General features: G+C 37.5%; 1 protein-coding gene across 5 annotated transcripts in view; it reads right to left on the bottom strand.

Annotated features, from left to right (window-relative positions):
• The window catches only part of ELMOD1 (ELMO domain containing 1), a 110,176-nt gene that overhangs the window by 12,052 nt on the left and 70,788 nt on the right, over window positions 1-27,336 (bottom strand). For all 5 annotated transcript variants that reach the window (XM_036859183.1, XM_036859184.1, XM_036859180.1 and 2 more), the window contains 4 exons: window positions 8,889-9,022; window positions 4,833-4,901; window positions 1,329-1,379; window positions 94-227 (listed from right to left, as the gene is read on the bottom strand). In XM_036859183.1, the coding sequence (XP_036715078.1) occupies window positions 94-227; window positions 1,329-1,379; window positions 4,833-4,901; window positions 8,889-9,022 (388 nt within the window). The remainder of the gene's footprint in view (window positions 1-93; window positions 228-1,328; window positions 1,380-4,832; window positions 4,902-8,888; window positions 9,023-27,336) is intronic.

Raw genomic sequence — 27,336 nt, forward strand, 5'->3', positions numbered from 1 at the left:
ATGCAGCCAAATCACAAAGATCTCTCAGCTTCAACCCTTGTCTAGAGTGTTCTATAGAAACCTATATCAATAATTAAGCAACAGGACACTTACAGAATGTTTGCTGGAAGTGAGATAATGTTGGAGCTTCTGGAGCGATGTTGTAGAAATGAGTTTTTAGAGCTCCACTCACCAGTAGATTATATGCCAGATCAGTTATATTGATGCCCACAATTGCAAACGAGTACCTGTAAAGTGCAAGCCACACCACTTGTTTATCACATATGAGAAGTTAAGCATTTCAAAAAATGATAATTTGATATTTAAATTGCTATTATCAGAGTGTTAGATTTCCCTTCTCTCCCCAACTTATCAAAACCCTGAATCTTATAAATTACCAGAAAATTTTAATAATGTATGCCAAAAGAATTGAGAGTTCATATGCTTTGACTTGGTAATGCCATTCCCAAATATATGAGAGAAAAAAACAGAAAATGACAAAGCTTTATATGCAATGATAGTCATTACAGCATTATTTATATGACAAAGACATGTAAACTATTCATATATCCTAAGGAAGATGATTGGTGAAATAAATTATGGTAATCTCATATAACATATTACAACTAGTAAAAACCATACTCCTAAAGATTATTTAAGCAGGATATAAAACATTATGTATAGAACAAGCCAAGTTTTATTTTACACACAAATGTGCAGAAAAACTAGAGTGAAATTCCACAAAATATTAATATGGGTATATTAGAGTAATATGATTAGGGTGATTGTTTGGTTTACTTTCCTATATTATTGAAATTTTCTATAATAAACCTTATATTACCTTTAAAATGAGGAAAAATTTAACCAGTATCTTAACACTCAGGGTATATTTTCTAGTCCATTTTCTACATGTCTATCTAAAATTAAGTGAAACTGAGTTCTTAAGTCCTCTCTGGTATTATAAATCCAGCACATAAAAAAAAAGGAGTTCTCTGCTCAGAACTATTTTTGGATGAAAAGGGGCATTATAAAAAAAGACCTTCTAAAGTAAACTTTTAACTAATAGCCTGATACTTGATAGAAATCCTTAAAAGAAGACTAGCAAATACAATTCCAAATTATGATTTTTGAAAATCATTTCCATACAGTTATAACTTTCTAAACTTCATCACTTGGTCACAGGCAAAGTAGTATCATATAATCATACAAGTTAATACAAAAACATATAAACAGGTCCTTTCCAAAATTCAACTGGATTATGTATTTCCATCAGGACAAGTGCATTTTCATCCTTGTCATTTTTTGCAGTGCTCTTCTGACAACCTTTATATATGAAGTCCCACACTCACCCAATTGCTTTATCCATCCTTTTCTTCTCCCATTCTGCTTTGCTGAATTTGCTGAATAAATGAATGAATGAATGAATGAGTAAATAAATAAATAAGACTTCTCTAATTGATACCTGTTCTCTTTTAATGTTTTTGTTAAAACTGTTGACTAGATGTGGGGATGTCTGTAACTCAGTTATCAAACACTAATCAATTTAAATGTTATTAACTAAAAAGCCACAATACAATTTATATGGAGCTCAGGAATGGAATTATTTAAAGCCATGCTACTTATCCTTTATTCACTATCGTACAGCAGTGAGAGACAGACCTAAAGGCCAAACATACTCTTTCATATTATCCATTAATTATCAAATAATACTTCCTCCTCTAGCAAGATGCTACCTCAGTCATGATTCCCCACTGCATTTCGTTTGGTTTTCCCTCATGGAAATTATCCTACTCAGCCTTATTTGTGATGTCTGGCACACAGCAGATGCCAAATAAATGTTTACTGTTAAATAATTGAGTTAGTGAAAAAAAGAAAGAAGGAAAGAATAAAAGGGAGAGAGGGAGGGAGGGAAGAAGGGAAGGAGGAACTTATAGGTTTTAAAAATTCTGTTCCAACAGGTGCTGTGGCATTTCCTCTGGCTCAGCTAAGACAGCTAAATCATAGTAGCTCCATTTTAATCCATTTTTATAATTTGAGTTTCTGAATAAGACTGAAGAAAGGGTTCTATAATAAAAGCATTCTGAAAATACTGACTTGCATTCTATTACTTCGTGTACTTTCTTATTCCCCCTATTCTCACCTACTTCCATACTGCCAATATCTTGTAGGCAGGAACCATGTTGCACTCTTCTTTGTGGCCAATGTGAACTTTCCTTCAGTGTTCTACACTAAAAATTGTGGTTAGCCTTGGAATTAAATAAAATTTTAAAACTAGAGTTATTATGAACATTTAGCTTCCATCTAAGTAGGAGAAAGGAGAGTTCTTTATAAAACAATGCAAACACTACATTAAAAGACACACATGTAACACACACACAGCACAGGCCCACAAAAACATGATGCAAAACTGTTATTTTACTATACTTACTTTCTACTCTGTAAATGACTGGCTCTAATTCAAAGTAACTGTCTTTAATTCATGTTAAAATAAGCCACTTCTTTTTAAAGTGCAACTGCCAATTAACAAACCAACAAGTCAGCCAAAGAGGCATCAGGAGATTTTTACCTTAAAAGACTCATTCCAAACTAAAATGAGTTAGGTGTGAAATTTAGAAATTTTATATAAACAAATTTATAAGCACCTATTTTCTCTTCAACAAAGCTTTGTAAATACATAGTATCTCTGTATTTTGTTAAATTAAATCTATCTGCATTGGAAATATAAGAAAAGGCCAAATGACCTCCACTCATTTGATTACTTATAGGATATCCTGGTCCAAACAGAAGGAATTCCTCTCTTCAGGAAACACACACACAACAAACAAACAAAAATACAAACTCTCAAAATTCTTCTCTTAAACTTAAACCTACTTTTATCTCTCAAGTTACTTCAGAATTCAATAGATTGATCTTCACAAGAGCAATAACGTATAATGCTTGCTGAAGGGTAGACAGGAAAGAACTTTCCTTAGTATGTATGGCTTCTCCCTATTCAACACCTGAAATATTCAGGGCCTGAAAGAACCTATGTTGATATCACTATGGGTTAATATATATTTCTTTCAGACATTTGTGAAGGACAGTACCGTTTTCAAAACATTCTGATTTGTATTCAATGACATTTACCATCAATTTGAAGTGATTAATACTTGAACTTCATCTAGTCAATTTTATTGTAGCTTGAGGGACAAAGTGTGTGCGTGCCCACACAGACACACACATACACACACACACACACAAATACCAGTCTCTTCTTAAATAAGAGTAATCACACCCTCAAATAATTCCTCTCTGGTGGCCAACACAGGATATAAAATTATAAAGCCTTTCTTTGAGAATGGCTCATAGACAAAATCAATCCCTCTCCAATGGTTAATAAAAAATATATATTTTAAGCTTATTGTCACTTCCTAAGGACCATGGAGGATTCATGTCTTTTAACTGATGCTTCTCCAAGGAATGTCAGTGCACACAGACTCCCCAGCCAATTTTAATCAGAGAGGTTTCAGAGTTTCTACATTACAGAAACATGTAATTCAGACAATGTAGTTAAAAAATTAAAACAGTTTGATTTTAACCATGTGATATATGAAGAAAGAGTTATGATTTTAGTGCTTTTCTCAAAGTAAATAAAATGTAAAGAAAATGAAAATTTAAACTTATAAAAAGATTATAATTATAAATTTGGGAAGTATAGGATAATTTAATGAATCTTAGCCAATTGAAGCTAGAATAAGTATAATAGTAAGATGGGAGGGGAGCCACAAAGTCAACCTGTTTATAGATTTTGAGAGTGGTATGATGAAATTTGGGACTTATTTAGCAAACATGAACACTAACAAGATAACCTGTCATGCTGAGGAGAAAAAAGTGATACAAAACTATGAGTACAAAATAGAAGAACTCCTTATAATAAGAGTAACTAAAGCATGTATACACTCTTTATAGTAATACAATTAGAAATACATTAATAGAAGAGGAGATTTGCTCTGTGCAGCATAATTCCCAGATGAAATGTCCCTCTCTTGGAGTAGATGGGGGCAGAAATGTGTGGTAATGTGTTCAGCCTTTAGGTGAAGTTTCAAAATGTTTCTCCAACAGACATGGCTGTAGAAAGGCTCTTTGACATTTTCTATCAGGTCAGTCTAATCTGGTTTTTCCTTCATCAAAACACAGTCCAAACGTAACGAACTATACTACATAAAAAGTTGGGAAATGTTTGCTTTTTGAAAATTTTTCATGAATTTATATTACTTTAAATATTCTTACCCATACTTATTCTAAAATAACATAAAAGCAAGAAAAAACAAAAGCAAAGAAAAATACCTTATTTCCTCTTTAGTGATATCCCTAATGTAATCAGTTAAAGACAAAAATTTAGAAAGGTAAATGAAAATGCAAACAATTTAAAATCTAGAATTTTATTAAGAAAAACAAAAAAGAGCCTCAGCAATTTTAGACTTTCTCACTTGGTCCCTGACTTCAAGACTTCCATTCTTCCCTCTATTCCCCCACTGTGGTACCTTGTCTCTGAACTCTTTCTTCCATACTCTGCTTTCTCCTTCTTCTATGCCCACCTCCTCAATCTTCCTAGACACCAGGGATGTTATCAACCCCTCAAGTGCACATCTCACTTGAACAGTGCCACTTTACATCCTAAACCCTGTAACAAGTACCTGACATTATAACCTTCCTATTCAGCATTTGTCAAAAGGGCTTGTTTGAAAGAGCTTTAAGCCTCACTTCTGGTGGGTTGACTCTCTTGAGAATCTCATCAATAGAGCCATATAGGAGATGAAATTAATTCTACCTAATCCAAAAAGCCTAATCCACCTTTCCTTTTCAACAATTACCTGCATTTTGGATGAAGAGAATCAGATAGGACCTGCTGAGCTGCTGCAGCATCCCTTTCTGCAAAATACCTGCAGTTGGAGGGAAAGAAAACCATAACTCCATACCTTTTGAATACATTCATTTCAATCCAATTTGAGGCCATTTTGGATTCAGAGATGGACACCAGCATAAGCATACAACCTGTGTCAGCTCCTCCAGAGAATGAACAGCTTTTCATAATAGAGTTTTCCAAATATAATGACAGTATATAGGGTAGTTGTAAAACCCACAAAGATTTAGGAATGATTCTAGTAGGTTTGAAAATTTAATTATGAACTTTACCATTCCCTAGCGAGCCAAAGATATTCTTATTAATGAGGGTTATAGATTCTTATTAGGAAGGCTGGATGAGGCCCCTCAGAAGGCAGAAAAAACTTGGATGAAGGGACATGGTAAGAGGCTGTGACAGCCAAAGGGCAGAGAAAGGATGAGACTAGAGGAGGTGATAAAAGTTCAAATGTACTTTCTTGGAGAATATTCACGGGGTGTTGTTAGAATTATGAAGGAAAATATCTTATGGAGCTTAGAGATGTTTAAAAAATTCTGTTCTGGGAAGAAAGGGGCAATAAAGTTTCCCTTCCCACATACAAAAATCTTACATACCCTCAAAAATATATCATAAAAAATACTTCATAGAGACAATTATAAAATACAACTACATATAGCATGTATTATTTAATTTGATGTGGATTTCCTGCATATATCTAAAGGATAAAACAACCTCTTAAATTTTCTCTCAGAAAAGTTCAAAGCTAGTCAGCAAATTTAGTAAACATGTTTATGATTATTAATGAAATTGAGTCTCTTCATACTTTTGTTGGTCATTTAGGTTTCTTCTTTTATAGCTTTTCTGTTCACATTTCTTGGTCCAGTATATCTAAAAATGTCCTCAAATAAATAAGATAAATAAGCCTACAGATAATAATATACTGGATACGGATCCTTTATCAGTTATGTGAGTGTCAGTCTTGGCTTTCTTTTCATTTTATTTATGGTGGCTTATAGAAGGTTTTGATGTTAATGTGTGAGATTTATTGATTTTTCTTTTACAGTTTGTGCTTTTTTGGTTTTTATCTTTAAGACATCCCTCCTTACTCACATATCTTAAAGATGTTCTCCTAAAAGTTGTAAATATTTGTTTCTGACATTCAATTTGTAAACTGAGGCAAGGTAGAGATTTAATTTAATTTAATTTTCAAATGGAAGGTCAATTGCCCCAGCTCTACTTATTTAAAAGCTCATCCTTTACCCACTTATTTGTAACACCACCTTTGTCATCAAAATTTACCTTTTTATTCATTCACATTACATAATAGTGTAACATTTAAAACATTTACCAGTGGGGAGGGGGAGCAGGGAAAAAATAAGAGTGCGGGAGTGGGAGGTACAAACTATAGGTATAAGATAGGCTACAAGGATGTATTGTACAACACGGGGAATATAGCTAATATTTTGTAATAACTGTAAATGGAGTGTAACATTTAAAAATTGTATAAAAAATTTACCATCTTAAAAAAAAAGCATGGGCGATTATTAAACTTTCTAAATTTAAAATAAAAGATCTTAGGGGGAAATGGGTGCCATTAAAAATGCCATTTTTTCTTTTAAAAATATATCACTATCCTCACTAGTAGGGTAGTGTCAAAGGACACAACAACCAACCTAAAAGGACTCCTTTTTTCTTGAAAAATAATGGCTACAAATGACCCAATTTAAGCATGAAAAAAATAATGAGCACAATTATTAAATCACATAAACATACAAAAACCAGGAGTTAAAGTGATAATTTAAAAATATAAAGCAAAAAAAAAAAGTTTGATCACTAACAAGGGGACTAGGGCATCAATTCCTCACTCTGAAAATTGGCAACTTATTTACTTGAGCAGCTGTCCTGCCTATATTTTAATTTATTTATTTTATTTATTTAAAAAAAATTTTTTTTTGGCTGTGCTGTGCCTTTGTTGCTGCGTGTGGGCTTTCTCTAGTTGGCGGTGAGCACGGGGCTACTCTTCATTGCAGTGCGCAGGCTTCTCATTGCGGTGGCTTCTCTTGTTCAGGAGCATGGGCTCTAGGCATGCGGGCTTCAGTAGTTATGGCACCCGGGCTCAGTAGCTGTGACTCGCGGGCCCTAGAGCACAGGCTCAGTAGTTGTGGCACATGGGCTTAGTTGCTCTGCAGCATGTGGGATCTCCCTGAACCAGGGTTTGAACCCATGTCCCCTGCATTGGCAGGCGGATTCTTTTTTTTTTTTTAAAGATTGATTGATTGATTGATTGATTGCTATGTTGGGTCTTCGTTTCTGTGCTAGGGCTTTCTCTAGTTGTGGCAAGTGGGGGCCACTCTTCATCACGGTGTGCAGGCCTCTCACTATCGTGGCCTCTCTTGTTGCGGAGCACAGGCTCCAGACGTGCAGGCTCAGTAGTTGTGGCTCACGGGCCTAGTTGCTCCACAGCATGTGGGATCCTCCCAGACCAGGGCTCGAACCCGTGTCCCCTGCATAGCAAGCAGACTCTCAAACACTGCGCCACCAGGGAAGCACTGGCAGGCGGATTCTTAACCACTGTGCCACCAAGGAAACCCCCTGCCTATATTTTAGAGAAACCAAATAACTGTATTTAATAAAGGAAACTGTCTTTACAGAATTTTAGGCAACAACTGTGGGAAGAATAACAGAATTAGAAAAGCACTCTTTGCACAATTAATTGGTTCAGTGAAGATAACTGGAGGAAATGGTTAGATAAAGGGCTGATGGGGACTTTATAACGGAGCCATCAGGCTGTGATTCCTCTGATCCATCTCAGCATAAGACTGAGAGTGGGGATGCTGCAGGCCTCCCACCAAGATGTTAGCATGAACCTATTCAAGCCTTTCCAAGTACCTCTGATTTTCAGGGCATACCGGGGATGGGTACAAATGAAAACAGACAAATACAGATTGTGGGATATTTTATAGGACAGTTGACCTAGAATCTTGCATGAATTAATGACATGATGGAGGGGCAAAAGGAGAGGACAGAGGGGGAGAGACTGACTTAATTAAAAAGGACCAGAGAGCAAAGTAGAAATAGAGACTCAGAGGTAGAGAACAAACGTATGTCTACCAAGAGGGCAAGGTGGGGGGTGAATTGGGAGATTGGGATTGACATATATACTCTATTGATACTATGTATAAAATAGATAACAAACGAGAACCTACTGTATAGCTCAGGGAACTCTATGCTCTGTGGTAACCTAAATGGGAAGGAAATCCAAAAACGAGGGGATATATGTATACATATAGCTGATTCACTTTGCTGTACAACAGAAACTAACAGAACATTGTAAAACAACTATACTCCAATATAAATTAATTAAAGAAAAATAAGATGACAAAAAAAACCAAAAAAACGAGAGAGATATAATCACTAAGTGCAATGCATAGATCTTACATGGAACTGGATCAGATCAAGCCAGCTGTAACAAGACATATTTGAGAGAATTGGGAAATTTGAATATGGTCAGGATATAGATGATACCAAAGAATCATTGTTAATTTTGTTAGGTGTAATAATGTCATTGGGGTTAATGTAAGGTAATATTGATGTCTTTTAGAGCTATATATTGAAATATTAGGGTGAAACAACAAACAGTATAGGATTTTCATTAACACACTTCTACCAAAAAAACAAGTGTTGCAAGTATTTCAAAATCGCAATAGTTACTGAATCTGGGTGATCAGTGTAAAGGGAGTTCTTTATAATCGTTCCTCTGTTTTTGAATATAATTGAAATTTTTCATAATAAAAAATTAAAAATAAATTTGAGATTTGTTTAAAAGAATCCATGAAGTTTGCCAGATAAAAGGAAGATGGTAGTAGCTTTTTAAATTTTATGAACCTGAGTTCAAGTCAGAGGACTTGAATGTTTTCCTAGAGTCTCCTGGTAAGTGGCTTTTGGGACTAATAAATCAACTTTGACATTTCAGTATGAGGAGACCAGGACATCACTTTAAAACTCAAACATTCTTCATTTTACTTACTGCAAATTGTACAGTCCCAAAAGTCCCATTCCTCGAAAATCTGTTTTAGGATCATCACCTTGGAAACCAATTTCACACCACTGCTTAGAAATCCGGGATTCCAGCGGAGTATTGGGCTTCAAGAATTTCCATAACTGAAGAAAAGAAAAAAATTAGCCTGTTGATATACACAAATATAATACTCTTCCTTATTGACTGAAATTTAGTAAACTACATTATTAAGAGGAACTTTGGAAATCAGAATATATGCAAATACATTACAATTGAAGATTTGAGCATCTTTCAATTATCTATGACAGCAGCTCTCAAAGTATGATCAAAAGACTCCTAGGAGGGACCCTAAGACCTTTTCAGAGAGCCTGGGAGGTTAAAAACTATTTTGCAATAAAACTAAGAGGTTACTTGTCTTTCACTCTCATCTTCTCATAAGAATACAGTGGAATTTTCCAGAGGCTGAATGATATGTGATGATCTCATTGCTCTGAAGGCAATGGAATGTACACTTGTATATTTTGGTGTTTTTAATCTTTCTGTTTTAGCTCGTAAACAGAAATGTGTGTGTGTGTGTATGTATATATGTGTGCGTGTGTGTGTGTTTGTGTGTGTATATATATATATATATACACACACACACATACATATGTATGTATGTATAAATATATACACATACACACAATCTTCTACAAAAGCTCTTTGGAGTCTTCAAAAATATTTAAGAGAATAAAGGGAAGGGGAGAAGAGGAAAAAATTTGAGGGTATGCATTATTCAAATCCTCAGATGATTATCTCACTTTATAAACAAAATTTTTAGCAGCATTGTTAATAAAAAGAAAAGTGAACTGATGAGTTTCATTTCTCATCTATAACAAGGATAAGAGTAAACAATCATCATATAGCTGAATAAAGAAAGATCAGTAGGGAGACCTTCAAGAGGGCAGAAGAGTAAGACGCGGAGATCACCTTCCTCCCCACAAATACATCAGAAATACATCTACATGTGGAACAACTCCTACAGAACATCTACTGAACGCTGGCAGAAGACCTCAGACCTCCCCAAAAGCAAAAAACTCCCCACGTACCTGGGTAGGGCAAAAGAAAAAAGAAAAAACAGAAACAAAAGAATAGGGACGGAACCTGCACCAGTGGGAGGGAGCTGGGAAGGTGGGAAAGTTTCCACACACTAGGAAGCCGCTTCACTGGCAGAGACAGTGGGTGGTGGGGTGGGGGGGTGGAGCTTCAGAGCCATGGAGGAGAGCACAGCAACAGGGGTGCAGAGGGCAAAGCGGGGAGATTCCCGCACAGAGGATCAGTGCCAACCAGCACTCACCAGCCTGAGAGGCTTGTCTGCTCACCTGCAGGGGCGGGCGGGGGCTGGGAGCTGAGGCTCCAGCTTCTGAGGTCAGATCACAGTGAGAGGACAGGGGTTGGCTGTGTGAACACAGCCTGAAGGGGGCTAGTGTGCTACAGGTAGCCAGGAGTGTGTCCGGGAAAAAGTCTGGAACTGCTGAAGAGGCAAGAGACTTTTTCTTGCCTCTTTGTTTCCTGGTGCGCGAGGAGAGGGGATTAAGAGCACAGCCTAAACGAGCTCCAGAGATGGGTGTGAACCGCGGGCTAGAAGCGCAGACCCCAGAGACGGGCATGAGATGCTAAGGCTGCTGCTGCAGCCACCAAGAAGCCTGTGTGCAAGCACAGGTCACTATCCACACCTCCACTCCCGGGAGCCTGTGCAGCCCACCACTGCCAGAGTCCTGTGATCCAGGGACAACTTCCCCGGGAAAGCACATGGCGCAGCTCAGGCTCTTGCAACGTTATGCTGGCCTCTGCCGCCACAGGCTCGCCCCACATTCCATACCCCTCCCTTCCCCCTGCACCCCCCCGCCTGAGTGAGCCAGAACCCCCTAATCAGCTGCTACTTTAACCCTGTCCTGCCTGAGTGAAGAACAGATGCCCTCAGGTGTCCTACACGCAAAGGCGGAGCCAAATCCAAAGCTGAACCCCAGGAGCTGTGCGAACAAAGAAGAGAAAGGGAAATCTCTCTCAGCAGCCTCAGGATCAGCAGATTAAATCTCTACGATCAACTTGATGTACCCTGCATCTGTGGGATGCCTGAATAGACAATGAATCATCCCAAATTGAGGTGGTGGACTTTGGGAGCAATGATATATATATTTTTTTCCTTTTTCTCTTTTTGTGAGTGTGTATGTGTATACTTCTATGTGTGATTTTGTCTGTATAGCTTTGCTTTTACTGTTTGTCCTAGGGTTATGACTGTCCTTTTTTCTTTTAGTATAGTTTTTAGCACTTGATATCATTGGTGGGTTTGTTTTTTGGTTTGGTTGCTCACTTCTTTCCTTCTTTCCTTCTTTTTTTATTTTTAATAATTATTTTTTATTTTAATAACTTTATTTTATTTTATTTATTTATTTTTCCTTTCTTTCTTTCTTTTTTTCTCCCTTTTATTCTGAGCCGTGAGGCTGACAGGGTCTTGGTGCTCCGGCTGGGTGTCAGCCCTGTGCCTCTGATGTGGGAGAACTGAGTTCAGGACATTGGTACACCAGAGACCCCCCCAGCTCCATGTAATATCAAATGTCAAAAATCTCCCAGAGATCTCCATCTCAACGCCAAGACCCAGCTCCACTCAATGACCAGCAAGCTGCAATGCTGAACACCCTATGCCAAACAACTAGCAAGACAGGAACACAACCCTACCCACTAGCACAAAGGCTGCCTAAAATCATAATAAGGTCACAGACACCCCAAAACACACCACCAGACGTGGATCTGCCCACCAGGAAGACAAGATCCAGCCTTATCCAACAGAACACACGCACTAGTCCCCTCCACCAGGAAGCTGACACAACCCATTGAACCAACCTTAGCCCCTGGGGGAACTACAAACCTGCAGCCTGTGAAAAGGACACCCCAGACACAGTAAGTTAAGCAAAATGAGAAGATGGAGAAACACACAGCAGGTGAAGGAAAAAGGTAAAAACCCACCAGAGCAAAACAATGAAGAGGAAATAAGCAGTCTACCTGAAAAAGATTTCAGAGTAATGATAGTAAAGATGATCCCAAACCCTGGAAATAGAATGGAGAAAGTACAAGAAACGTTTAACAAGGACCTAGAAGAACTAAAGAGCAAACAAACAATGCTGAACAACACAGTAAATGAAATTAAAAATGATCTACAAGGAATCAATATCAGAAAAACTGAGGCAGAAGAAAAGATAAGTGACCTGGAAGATAAAATAGTGGAAATAACTACTGCAGAGCAGAATAAAGAAAAAAGAATGAAAAGAATTGAGGACAGTCTCAGAGACCTCTGGGACAACATTAAACGCACCAACATTTGAATTGTAGGGGTCACAGAAGAAGAAGAGAAAAAGAAAGGGACTGAGAAGATATTTGAAGAGATTATAGTTGAAAACTTCCCTAATATGGGGAAGGAAATAGTTAAGTCAAGGAAGTGCACAGAGTCCCATACAGGATAAATCCAAGGAGAAACACGTCAAGACACATATTAATCAAACTATCAAAAATTCAATACCACGAAAAAATATTAAAAGCAGCAAGGGAAAACAACAAATAACATACAAGGGAATCCCCATAAGGTTAACAGCTGAACTTTCAGCAGAAACTCTGCAAGCCAGAAGGGAGTGGCAGGACACATTTAAAGTGATGAAAGGGAAAAACCTACAACCAAGATTACTCTGCCCAGCAAGGATCTCATTCAGATTTGACAGAGAAATTAAAACCTTTACAGACAAGCAAAAGCTAAGAGAATTCAGTACCACAAAACCAGCTTTACAACAAATGCTAAGGGAACTTCTCTAGGCAGGAAACATGACAAAAGGAAAAGACCTACAATACGAAACCTAAAACAATTAAGAAAATGGTCATAGAAACATACATATCAATAATTACCTTAAATGTAAATGAATTAAATGTTCGAACCAAAAGACATAGACTGGCTGAATGGATACAAAAACAAGATCCATATATATGCTGTCTACAAGAGACCCACTCCAGACCTAGGCACACATACAGACTGAAAGTGAGGGGATGGGAAAAGATATTCCATGCAAATGGAAATCAAAAGAAAGCTGGAGTAGCAATTTTCATATCAGACAAAATAGACTTTAAAACAAAGACTATTACAAGAGACAAAGAAGGACGTGACATAATGATCAAGGGATCAATCCAAGAAGAAGATATAACAATTGTAAATATTTATGCACCAAACATAGGAGCACCTCAATACATAAGGCAAATGTTAACAGCCATAAAAAGGGAAATCGACAGTAACACAATCATACTAGGGGACTTTAACAACCCATTTTCACCAATGGACAGATCATCCAAAATGAAAATAAATAAGGAAACACAGGCTTTAAATGATACATTAAACAAGATGGACTTAATCGATATTTATAGGACCTCCATCCAAAAACAACAGAATACACTTTCTTCTCAAGTGCTCATGGAACATTCTCCAGGATAGATCATATCTTGGGTCACAAATCAAGCCTTGTAAAATTTAAGAAAATTGAAATCATATCAAGTATCTTTTCTGACCACAACGCTATGAGACTAGATATCAATTACAGGAAAAATCTGTAAAAAATACAAACACATGGAGGCTAAACAATACACTACTTAATAACCAAGAGATCACTGAAGAAATCAAAGAGGAAATCAAAAAATACCTAGAAACAAATGACAATGAAAATACGACGACCCAAAACCTATGGGAAGCAGCAAAAGCAGTTCTAAGGGGGAAGTTTAGAGCAATACAATTCTACCTCTAGAAACAAGAAACACCTGAAATAAACAACCTAACCTTACACCTAAAGCAATTAGAGAAAGAAGAATAACAAAACTCCAAAGTTAGCCGAAGGAAAGAAATCATAAAGATCAGGCCAGAAATAAATGAAAAAGAAATGAAGGAAACAATAGCAAAGATCAATAAAACTAAAAGCTGGTTCTTTGAGAAGATAAACAAAATTGATAAACCATTAGCCAGACTCATCAAGATAAAAAGGGAGAAGACTCAAATCAACAGAATTAGAAATGAAAAAGGAGAACTAACATCTGACACTATAGAGATACAAAGGATCATGAGAGATTACTACAAGCAACTATATGCCAATAAAATGGACAACCTGGAAGAAATGGACAAATTCTTAAAAAAGCACAACATTCCAAGACTGAACCAGGAAGAAACAGAAAATATAAACAGAACAATCACAATCACTGAAATTGAAACTGTGATTAAAAATCTTCCAACAAACAAAAGCCCAGGACCAGATGGCTTCACAGGTGAATTGTACCAAACATTTAGAGCAGAGCTAACACCTATCCTTCTCAAACTCTTCCAAAATATAGCAGAGGGAGAGCACTCCCAAACTCATTCTACGAGGCCACCATCACCCTGATACCAAAACCAGACAAAGATGTCACAAAGAAAGAAAACTACAGGCCAATATCACTGATGAACATAGATGCAAAAATCCTCAACAAAATACTAGCAAACAAAATCCAACAGCACATTAAAAGGATCATACACCATGATCAAGCGGGGTTTATCCCAGGAATGCAAGGATTCTTCAATATATGCAAATCAACCAATGTGATACACCATATTAACAAATTGAAGAATAAAAACCATATCATCCTCTCAGTAGATGCTGAAAAACTTTTGACAAAATTCAACACCCATTTATGATAAAAACCCTCCAGAAAGTAGCCATAGAAGGAACTTACTTCAACATAATAAAGGTCATATATGACAAACCCACAGCCAACATCTTCCTCAATAGTGAAAAACTGAAACCATTTCCACTAAGATCAGGAACAAGACAAGGTTGCCCACTCTCACCACTATTATTCAACATTGTTTTGGAAGATTTAGCCACAGAAATCAGAGAAGAAAAAGAAATAAAAGGAATCCAAATCGGAAAAGAAGAAGTAAAGCTGTCACTGTTTGCAGATGACATGATACTATACATAGAGAATCCTAAAGATGCTACCAGGAAACTACTAGAGCTCATCAATGAATTTGGTAAAGTAGCAGGATACAAAATTAGTGCACAGAAATCTCTTGCATTCCTATACACTAATGATGAAAAATCTGATAAGGAAATTAAGGAAACACTCCCATTTACCATTGCAACAAAAAGAATAAAATACCTAGGAATAAACCTATCTAAGGAGACCAAAGGCCTGTATGCAGAAAACTAAAGACACTGATGAATAAAATCAAAGATGATACAAACAGATGGAGAGATATACCATGTTCTTGGATGGGAAGAATCAACATTGTGAAAATGACTGTATTACCCAATGCAATCTACAGATTCAGTGCAATCCCTACCAAACTACCAATGGCATTTTTCACAGAACTAGAACAAAAAATTTCACAATTTGTATGGAAACACAAAAGACCACAAACAGCCAAAGCAATCTTGAGAGAGGAAAATGGAGTTGGAGGAATCAGGTTCCCTGACTTCAGACTATACTACAAAGCTACAGTAATCAAGACAATATGGTACTGGCACAAAAACAGAAATATCCTGTTCAATGGAACAGGATAGAAAGCCCAGAGATAAACCCATGCATATATGGTCACCTTATTTTTGATAAAGGAGGCAAGAATATTCAATAGAGAAAGGACAGCCTCGTCCATAAATGGTGCTGGGAAAACTGGACAGCTACATGTAAAAGAATGAAATTAGAACACTCCGTAACACCATACACAAAAATAAACTCAAAATGGATTAAAGACCTAAATGTAAGGTGTATAAAGCTATAAATCTCTTAGAGGAAAACATAGGCAGAACACTCTATGACATAAATCACAGCAAGATCGTTTTTGACCCACCTCCTAGAGAAATGGAAATAAAAACAAAAGTAGACAAATGGGACCTAATGAAACTTAAAAGCTTTTGCACAGCAAAGGAAAACATAAACAAGAAGAAAAGACAACCCTCAGAATGGGAGAAAATATTTGCAAATGGAGCAATTGACAAAGAATTAATCTCCAAAATTTACAAGCAGCTCATGCAGCTCAATACCAAAAAAACAAACAACCCAATCCAAAAATGGGCAGAAGACCTAAATAGACATTTCTCCAAAGAAGATATACAGATTGCCAACGAACACATGAAAGAATGCTCAACATCATTAATCCTTAGAGAAATGCAAATGAAAACTATAATGAGGTACCACCTCACACCAGTCAGAATGGCCATCATCAAAAAATCTACAAACAATAAATGCTGGAGAGGGTGTGGAGAAAAGGGAACCCTCTTGCACTGTTGGTGGGAATATAAATTGATACAGCCACTATGGAGAACAGTATGGAGGTTCCTTAAAAAACTAAAAATAGAAGTACCATATGACCCAGCAATCCCACTACTGGGCATATACCCTGAGAAAACCATAGTTCAAAAAGAGTCATGTACCACAATGTTCATTGCAGCACTATTTACAATAGCCAGGGCATGGAAGCACCTAAGTGTCCATCAACAGATGAATGGATAAAGAAGATGTGGCACATATATACAATGGAATACTACTCAGCCATAAAAAGAAACAAAACTGAGTTATTTGTAGTGAGGTGGATGGGCCTAGAGTCTGTCATACAGAATGAAGTAAGTCAGAAAGAGAAAAACAAATACCATATGCTAAAACATATATATGGAATCTAAAAAAAAAAAAATGGTCATGAAGAACCTAGGGGCAGGATGGGAATAAAGATGCAGACCTACTAGAGAATGGACTTGAGGATACGGGGAGGGGGAAGGGTAAGCTGGGACAAACTGAGAGAGTGGCATGGACATATACACTACCAAACGTAAAATTGATATCTAGTGGGAAGCAGCTGCATAGCACAGGGAGATCAGCTCGGTGCTTTGTGACCACCTAGACAGGTGGGATAGGGAGGGTGGGAGGGAGAGAGACACAAGAGGGAGGAGATATGGGGATATATGTATATGTATAGCTGATTCACTTTGCTATAAAGCAGAAACTAACACACCATTGTAAAGCAATTATACTCCAATACAGATGTTAAAAAATAAATAAATAAGTAAATAAACAAACTAAAAAAGTAGAAAAAAAAAGAAAAATCAGTCATGTTCATGAATAAACCTCCAAAGTTATTATCATCTTTAAGAGTTACCTAAAATAATTTTAATTATGATCAATTATATTTTAATGGACAAATAGAAATTCTAAACAATATGCTCTTCACTGCTTAAGAAACTGATTGTACTTTTTAAACTTTGTATAGAAAGATAGACTCAGCACATATCATTACTTGAGAGAGGGAGAAAGTCTGAGACCCACAACTGTATAAACATGTAATTTCAAAACATAAGTTCTTTCTAGTAAATAAAGACAGGCATGTAAACAAATTTACTTTTTAGACTATTAATAATATTTTATATTATATCTTCATTATCAACAGGGACATATATAAAATTTCCTATTACTACTTAAGACATAATTCATCTTTTTTTTAAATTTTATTCTTTTATTTTTTTTATACAGCAGGTTCTTATTAGTTATCTATTTTACACATATTAATGTATATATGTCAATCCCAATCTCCCAATTCATACCACCACCACCACCCTCTCCCCACACCGCTTTCCCCCCTTGGTGTCCATACGTTTGTTGTCTACATCTGTGTCTCTATTTCTGTCTTGCAAAATGGTTCATCTGTACCATTTTTCTAGATTCCACATATATGCGTTCATATACGATATTTATTTTTCTCTTTCTGGCTTACTTCACTCTGTATGACAGTCTCTAGGTCCATCCATGTCTCTACAAATGACCCAATTTCGTTCCTTTTTATGGCTGAGTAATATTCCATTGTATACATGTACCACATCTTCTTTATCCATTTGTCTGTTGATGGGCATTTAACTTGTTTCCATGCCCTGGCTATTGTAAATAGTGCTGCAGTGAACATTGGGGTGCATGTCTCTTTTTGAATTATGGTTTTCTCAGGGTATATGCCCAGTAGTGGGATTGCTGGGTCATATGGTACTTCTATTTTTAGTTTTTTAAGGAACCTCCATACTGTTCTCCATAGTGGCTGTATCAATTTACGTTCCCACCAATAGTGAAATAGGGTTCTTTTTTCTCCACACCCTCTCCAGCATTTGTTGTTTGTAGACTTTCTGATGATGCCCATTCTAACTGGTGTGCGGTGATACCTCTTTGCAGTTTTGATTTGCATTTTTCTAATAATTAGTGATGTTGAGCAGCTTTTCATGTGCCTCTTGGCCATCTGTATGTCTTCTTTCGAGAAATGTCTATTTAGGTCTTCTGCCCATTTTTTGATTGGGTTGTTTGTTTTTTTAATATTGAGCTGCATGACACAATTCATCTTTTAAATTGCTAATTCTACGTTATATGGATTTTAAAGCTTAAACAGAACAGTAATACACAAACATCTTGCTTTATAGTGAACTGTCACATTTGACATAGTATAAAGCAATGTCCAAGACAGGAAATACTAACCAAAAAAAAGTTGTAATTCATCAAAGTTATTTTAGGCAGTAATCCAAAATTACTTATTATTCAAATGATACAATATTTTATGTTTTAGCACAATAGGTAAATTCAATCTAAAGGATGAGAGAAAAATTTCAGAGGAAAGAAAGTAAATCTATCATGCTTGAAAGCAAAACATTGGTATAAGAAATCTCTTTTTATATTGTACATATAAGAATTTGCCAGTGCTCTGTATTCTTCAAAACAGAAAAAGTTTTAATTCATCAGAAGAGTACTAAAAACTGAGAAAAAATGTCTCCTTTAAAAAATCCTTTGGGAACTGATTTGGTTACTGCCACAATGAAAACAAAACAAAACAAAAGGAAACAGATTGCAAAGCTCATCACATTCACCTGAACAATGATTGGAAGTAATCTCAGGGCCCTACACAGTTTAAAAATATCTGGTCTCATCAAGTGAGTGGAGTAAAATGGCAACAGCAAGCATTTCATGTCTACAACTAAGTTATAAACCTCCTTCATTCAGGGAATACTTTGGGAGAGTAAAAGGTTTGAATAATAAAATACTTCAAAAATAAATTACAAAAAAGAAATTCTATTTTAATAATTTCATGTACCACAACAAACTAGATGAATGGCTAAAAAGTGTTCTTAATAAGTTCTTAATACTGTCTGCTTTAACACAGGTCACTTTCATGGAAAATGAAAGTCGATTATGCTAAACCACTTATATGAAATACTACCAAGTATTACATTTCCTGTAAGAATTCTTGAGTTACTGGATTCTCTTCTGATAGATAAGTTCTTCCTTGAAAAATGAAGGGAGGAGGGAGGGTAGCTCTGAAAGGTAAGGTCATTTCTTGTACCTAGGAAGCTGACTGGAAATCTGAACTAAGGTGGTGGGCCTCTGGTGGGGGGATCTGAGGAGTCTAGCCATCTAAAGCTGTACTACTGGGAGTAGAGTTATTACCAAGCCACCTGCCAAGTGCAGGAGATGAGAGCTAGGAAGGGTGATTCCCATGGCAGGTGACAAGCTACAGATGTGGAGGCTGCACGCTGAGTCAGCCCATCATCCGTCATGGCCTGTGCTCTGTTTAATTCTCTTCTCTTTTCATTCAGTGTTTATCTCAAGCTTATTTAAACACTTCTGCCCTGTCTCAGGTCTGCTGCAGAACAGAAAGAGCAAGGGCATTTGTCCTTCCATTCATTCTAGGAGAAGCAGCTCTACCCATCAGGAGATCTTTTAATTCTGGATTATATTTTTTTCTATTAAGTACTTGAATCCACCTAAATTTTTACCTTTACTATTAATTTGGTTAGAAAACATTTAATAGAAATGTCCATTTGAATAAATCATATGGACAGTGCTACATGAATATAAAGTGATGTAATCAGTTTTATCCCAGCCTATGTTTAAACGACCATAAAATCCAGGTTTCTTTTTCATAGTTTGTAAGTAGAAACACTGATAATGGTCTCCTATGTTTATATAAATGAAAGCAATTAAACAATATGGCAATATATCACCCAAGCCTCTAAACCAGGGGTCAGCAAACTTTGCCTATAAAGAGCTAGATAGTAAATATTTTAGGCTTTGTTGGCCATAAGGTCACTGCCACAACTACTTAATTTTGCCAATGGAGTACAAAAGCAGCCAAAGACAACATATAACTGAATGAGCGTGGATGTGTTCCTATAAAACCTTACTTAGAAAAATGGATGGCAGGTCAGATTTGACCTACAGGCCTTCATTTGCTTACCCTAGCTCTAAACAATTTTATGAAGTAGATAACAAGGGTATAATTACCCATTTTAAAGATGAAGAAGCCTAAGCTCAAGAAGTTAAATACAAACCATGGGCCAGCCTCTGGAAATACAAATGTGAACAAGACATGGTTTTTCCCTCAAGAGATAGTGTAGTGCAGGAATTAAGAGCCCTTTCTAACTATGTGAAAAATGAGGATAATACCAATATCTCACTGCAAGGTTATTGTGACAATTAAATGAAATAATGCTATAAAACACTTACTTTAACAATTGGCACATACTAAACACTCAATGAATGTGTTATTATTATTGATTTTATTATCAGATGTGGAATTTGAATTAACAGAAGAGAATAAAGATCTCACTCCTGAGTTTGCTAGAGAAGATTTCAAAACTCAATGAGTAACAATTTTTTAAAAAGAGCCAGATTCTACTGTGAGAATAATGGGTAACAGGGAACCGCATGAGCAAATACCTGGGTATATAGGATGGCATGGGTCATGGTGAATGACAGAGCATGGAGGAAACAGACTGTACATAATGGGATAGAGGAGAAATAGCTTAAAGAAATAAACTGGAAAGGGTCCAAAATGCATGCTAAGATGCATGGGTTTTCTACGATCAGACATAGAGAACCTGAAGTTTGTAACCTAGAGAATAACATGACTAGATAATCCCTCCGGTGGTACTTTAGAAGATGGAAGGGAGGAGGCTAATGGTTAGTGGCAGAATTAAAAGGCTATTTTAATAGTTCAGGTTGGAGATTATGGCTAGAATAAGGCAGTGGGAACAGAAAACATTTGAGAGGTATTTTGGAGAAGCTCTATGGATAAGATTTAGTGATTTTTGTAGATGCAGAGTACCTCCCCAATTAGACTGCAAGCCACTTGAGGGTAGAAAAGATGCCTTCCCTCAAAGTGCCTATTGTAGGGGTGAAGAGTCCTGGCTTTATAATATACTAGCTGTGTGACTCAGAGCCTGGACTGAAATGCTTGTAATTTGCTTATCTCTAAAGTAAACATACCCAAGGTTGACCAAGATGGCAGAGTAGAAAGACCTTGATCTCACTTCCTCTTACAGGCACACCAAAATCACAACTATCAGCATAACAACCATTGATGAAAAGGATCAAAACCTACCAGAAAAGATCTTCTACAACTAAAGATAAACAGAAGGAACAACAAAAAGATGGTAGGAGTGGGTGGAGTTGCAATATAGTCAAGTCCCATACCCCAGGTGGGTGATCCACAAATGGGAGAATAATTACAAATGCAGAGGTTCTCTCAAAGGAGTGAGAGGCCCAAGCCCCACATCAGACTCCCTAGCCTGGGGGTCTTGCACTGGGAAGATGAGCCCCCAGAGCATTGACTTTGAAGGCCAGCGGGTCTTTCTTTCTGAAGTCCCAAGGGGCTGGGGGAAATAGAGACTTCACTCTTAAAGGGCACACACAAAATCTCACATGCTGCAGGACCCAGGGAAGAAACAGTAATTTGATAGGTGCCTGCTGATCTTGGAGAGTCTTCCAGAGAGGAAGAGGCAACTGCAGCTCACCCTGAGAACACAGACACTTATGTTGATCTTGGAGAGTCTCCCAGAGAGGCAGGAGACAACTGCAGCTCACCCTGAGAACATAGACATTTATGGCTGCAATTTTGGGGAGTTCATTCTACCACATGGACAATGGTGCTGGCAAGCACCATTGTAGAATCCTCCCTCGAGCTAATTAGACCCAGGAACAAGCCTTGCCTTGGCCCAACAGTCTGTAGGCACCAGCACTGGGGTACCTCAGGCCAAGGAACTGACTGGATGGAGACACAGCCCCACCCACCAGCAGATAGGCTGCCTTAAGACATCCTAAACCAGCAGCTGCTTCTGGATATGGTCATGCCCACCAGAGAGCCAAGGATCCAGCTCCACCAACCACTGGGCAGGCACCAGTCCAAAAATCACCTGGACCCTGGCCCTGCTCTCCAGGGTACCTGTTCTAGCTTCCAGAGAAGCCTCACCCACCAGGGGAGCAGACAACAGCCACAAGAAAACCACAGTTCCTCAGCCTGCGTACCTGGCCTGCCTACCAGTAGGCCAGGCCCCACACTGGGATCAGCTATGAGCAGGCCAATACAAGCTTCAGGATGCCCCAGACCCTGCACCCAACTGTATCAGGAACTGGCCCCATCCACCAGCAATCTGACACCAGCTCTAGGACCCCTGGGCCCTGCAACCAGACTCTTGGACCTTGACTCCACTCAGCAGTGTGCCAGCACGAGCCTCAGGGCCACCCAGGATTCTGCAGCCAGCTGCCTTCTGATCTAGTCCCACCAACCAGCAGCCAACAGCCCCCACACAAGGCAGAGTCTGGCAACCAACCAGATCAGTGGCCAACCAAGCCTACCAGATTGCCCATATAGTCAGCTCACCACAACAGAAAGACCCAGGCAGTCCTCAAAGGGGGAACCCCTAGAGCATATATAGCTCAGGTAAAGAGAGGGAAGTTTGCTGCTGGGATACATAGGACATCGCCTACAAAAAGCCATGACTCCAAGGTTGGGAAATGTAACTAACCTATCAGATTCATAAAAATAAAAACAGCAACCAAGTCACAATGAGGTGACAAAGGAACATGTTCCTAATGAAGGAACAAGACATAGCTCCAGAAGAAGAAATAAGCAAAGTGGAAATAGCCAATCTACTTGAGAAGATATGCAGGCTAGTGATTGTAAAGATGATCAAAGAACTTGGGAGAAGAATGGCTGCACACAGCAAGAAGTTAGAAGTTTTTAACAGAGAGTTGTTAGGAAATATAAAGAAAAACTAGAGGTGAAGAATATAGTAGCTGAAATGAAAAATACACTAGAAGAAATAAACAGCAGAGTAAATGATACAGAGGAATGGATCAGCAAGCTGGAATACAGAGTGTGTAAATCACTGATGTTGAAAAGACAAAAAAAAAGCATGAAAAGAAATGAAGACAGTTTAATGAGGACCTCTGGGACCTCATCAGGCACACTAATATTTGCATTATAGGGGTCCCAGAAGGAGAACAGAGAGAGAAAGGGGTTGGCTGAGGATATATTTGAAGACATAATAGATGAAAACTTCCCTAACCTGGGAAAGGAAACAGTCACCCAAGTTCAGGAAGCACAGAGAGTTCCATACAGGATTAAATATTAAAAGCAGCAGGGGAAAAGCAACACATTACATACAAGGGAACTCCCATAAGTCTGTCAGCTGATGTTTCAGCAGTAACTCTGCAGGCCAGAAGGGACTGGCATGATATATTTAAAGTGATGAAAGGGAAGAACCTGTAACCAAGAATACTGTATCTGGCAAGGCTCTCATTCAGATTTGATGGAGAAATCAAAAGCTTTATAGACAAGGAAAAGCTAAAAGAGTTCAGCAGCATCAAACCAGCTTTGCAAAAAATGTTAAAAGGACTTCTGTAAGTGAAAAAGAAAGGGCTACAACTAGAAACATGAAAATTACAAGAGGAAAAAGCTCATTGGTAAAGGCAAATGTACAGTAAAGATGGGAAATCTACACACAAAGACAGTGGGAAGGTTAAAAGGCAAAAGTAGTAAAATCATCTACATCCACAATAAGCAGTTAAGGGATACAAAAACAATTAGATGTAAAATATGATTTCAAAAACGGTAATCATGAGGGGAGGAGAGTACAAATGCAGGGTTGTTAAAATGCATTTGAAATTAAGAGATCAGCAACTTAAAACAATCAAGTGCATATATATAATACATAAAATATAAAAACCTCATGGGGACTTCCTTGGTGGTGCAGTGGTTAAGAATCCACCTGCCAGTGCAGGGAACGCGGGTTCAATCCCTGGTCCGGGAAGATCCCACGTGCCGCGGAGCAACTAAGCCCATGTGCCATAACTACTGAGCCGGCACTCTAGAGCCTGCGAGCCACAACTACTGTGCCCATGTGCCACAACTACTGAAGCCCGCATGTCTAGAGCCCGTGCTCTGCAACAGGAGAAGCAACCACAATGAGAAGCCCACGCAAGCAATGAAGAGTAGCTCCCCCTCACTGCAACTAGAGAAAGCCCGCACACAGCAACGAAGACCCAACGCAGCCAAAATAAAATTAAAAAAAAAAAAACAACAACTAAAAAACAAACAAAAAACCTCATGGTAACCACAAACCAAAACTCTATAATAGATACACACAAAAAAGAAAAAGGAATCCAAACATAACACTAAAAATCGTCATCAAATCACAAAAGAAGAGATCAAAGAAGAAAGGAACAAAAAAGAACTACAAAACAACCCTCAAACAATTAACAAAATGGCAAAAAGAACACACTTATCAACAATTACTTTAAATGTAAATGGAATAAGTGCTCTAATCAAAAGATATAGAATGGCTTGGGCTTCCCTGGTGGCGCAGTGGTTGGGAATCTGCCTGTCAGTGCAGGGGACATGGGTTCGAGCCCTGGTCTGGGAAGATCCCACATGCCGCAGAGCAACTAAGCCCGTGAGCCACAACTACTGAGCCTGCGCGTCTGGAGCCTGTGCTCCGCAACAAGAAAGGCTGCGATAGTGAGAGGCCCGTGCACCACGATGAAGAGTGGCCCCCACTTCCACAACTAGAGAAAGCCCTTGCACAGAAACGAAGACTCAACACAGCCAAAAATAAATAAATTAATTAATTAATTAAAAAAAAAAAGAAATTAACAAAACCAGTCACAAAATAAAATTAAAACTCCATTATAAATTGTAACAATTGTGGCAGTATTTACCATAATTCAAAATATGCATACTTAAAAAAAAAAGATATAGAATGGCTGAATAGGTACAAAAACAAGACCTGTATATATATTGCCTACAAGAGACTCACTTCAGATCTAAAGACACACACAGACTGAATGTGAGGGGTGGAAAAAGGTATTCCATGCAAATGGAAATCAAAAGAAAGCTGGGGTAGCAATACTTATATCAGACAAAATAGGCTTTAAAATACTGGTATAGGATACAAGGAAGGACATTACGTAATGATAAAGAGATCAATCCAAGAATAAGATATAACAACTGTAAATATATTTGCACCCAACATAAGAGCACCTAGATACATAAAGTAAATATTAACAATGTAAAGGGAGAAATTGACAGTAACACAATAATAGTAGGGGACTTTAACACCCCATTTACATCAATGGACAGATCCCAGACAGAAAATCAATAAGGAAACACTGGCCTTAAAAGACACATTAGACACATGGACTTTATATATATGCATATATATATATATATATATATATATATATACGTATGTATGTATATATACATCCACATATGTGTATGTATGTGTATACACACACACACACACACACACACACACACACAATGCATTCCATCCAAAAGTAGCAGAATACACATTCCTTTTGAGCGCACATGGAACATTCTCTAGGATAGATCACATGCTGAGCACACAACAAGCCCCAGTAAATTTCAGAAAATTGAAATCATATCAAGCATCTTTTCCAACCACAATGCTATGAGACTAGAAATCAACTACAAGAAAAAAACTGCAAAAAACACAAACACAGGGAGACTAAACAAAATGCTACTGAACAACCAATGGATCACTGAAGAAATAGAGGAGGAAATTAAAAAGTACCTGGAGACAAATGAAAATGAAAACCCAATGAACCAAAATCTACAGGATGCAGCAAAAGCAGTTCTAAGAGGAAAGTTTATAGCAATACAAGTTTACCTCAGGAAACAAGAAAAATCTCAAATAAACAACCTTATACCAAAAGAACTAGAGAAAGAACAAATAAAATCCAAAGTTAGTAGGAGGGAAAAAAATTATAATGATCAGAGCAGAAATAAATGAAATAGAGTCTAAAGAAACAATAGAAAAGATCAATTAAACTAAGAGCTGGATTTTTGAAAAGATAAACAAATAGATAAACCTTTAGCCAGATTCACCAAGAAAAAAAGAGAAGGAGCCCAAATCAATAAAATCAGAAATGAAGTAGGAGTAATTAAAACTGACACCACAGAAATATAAAGGATCATAAGAGACTACTATGAATAACTATATGCCAATAAAATGAACAACCTAGAAGAAATGGACAAATTCTTAGAAATGTACGATCTCCCAGGACTGAATGAGGAAGAAATAGAAAATGTGAACAGATCAATTGCCAGTAATGAAATTGAATCAGTAATAAAAAAAACTCTCAACAAACATAAGTCCAGCACCAGCAGTCTCCCAAGGCAATAAAAGTAAAAGCAAAAATAAATAAATGGGGATAATCAAACTTATAAGCTTTGCCCAAAAAAGGAAACCATAAACAAAATGAAAAGACAACCTATGTACTGGAAGAAAATATTTTCAAACAATGTGACTGACAAGGGCTCAATTTCCAAAATATACAAACAGCTCATACAACTCAATGACAAAACAACAAACATTCCAACCAAAAAATGAGCAGAAGATCTAAACAGACATTTCTCCAAGGAAGACATACAGATGGGCAATAGGCACATGAAAAGATGCTCAACATCACTAATTACTAGAGAAATGCAAATCAAAACTACAATGAGGTATCACCTTACACCAGTCAGAATGGCCATCATTAAAACCTTTACAAATAACAAATGCTGGAGAGGGTGTGGAGGAAAGGGAACCCTCCTACACTGTTGCCGGGAACGTAAACTGGTGCAGCCACCTTGGAAAACAGTGTGGAGGTTCCTCAAAAAACTAAAAATAGAGTTGCCATATGATCCAGTAATCCCACTCCTGGGCATATATCTGGACAAAATTATAATTCAAAAAGATACATGAACCCCAATGTTCATAGCAATATTTACAACAGCCAAGCAATAGCAATAGCAATAGCAATATTTACAACAGCCAAGATACAGAAGCAACCTAAATGTCCATTGACAGATGAGTGGATAATGACAGAATACAACTCAGCCATAAAAAAGAATGAAATAATGCTATTTGCAGCAACATGGATGCACCTAGAGATTATCATACTAAGTGAAGTAAGTCAGACAGAGAAAGACAAATACCATATGATATCACTTATATGTGGAATCTAAAATATGACACAAATGAACTTATTTATAAAACAGAAACAGATTCACAGACATAGAGAACAGATTGTGGTAGGGGAGGGATTG

The sequence above is a fragment of the Balaenoptera musculus genome, chromosome 8 (genome assembly GCF_009873245.2).
Source record: "Balaenoptera musculus isolate JJ_BM4_2016_0621 chromosome 8, mBalMus1.pri.v3, whole genome shotgun sequence".
NCBI classification, from domain to species: domain Eukaryota; kingdom Metazoa; phylum Chordata; class Mammalia; order Artiodactyla; family Balaenopteridae; genus Balaenoptera; species Balaenoptera musculus.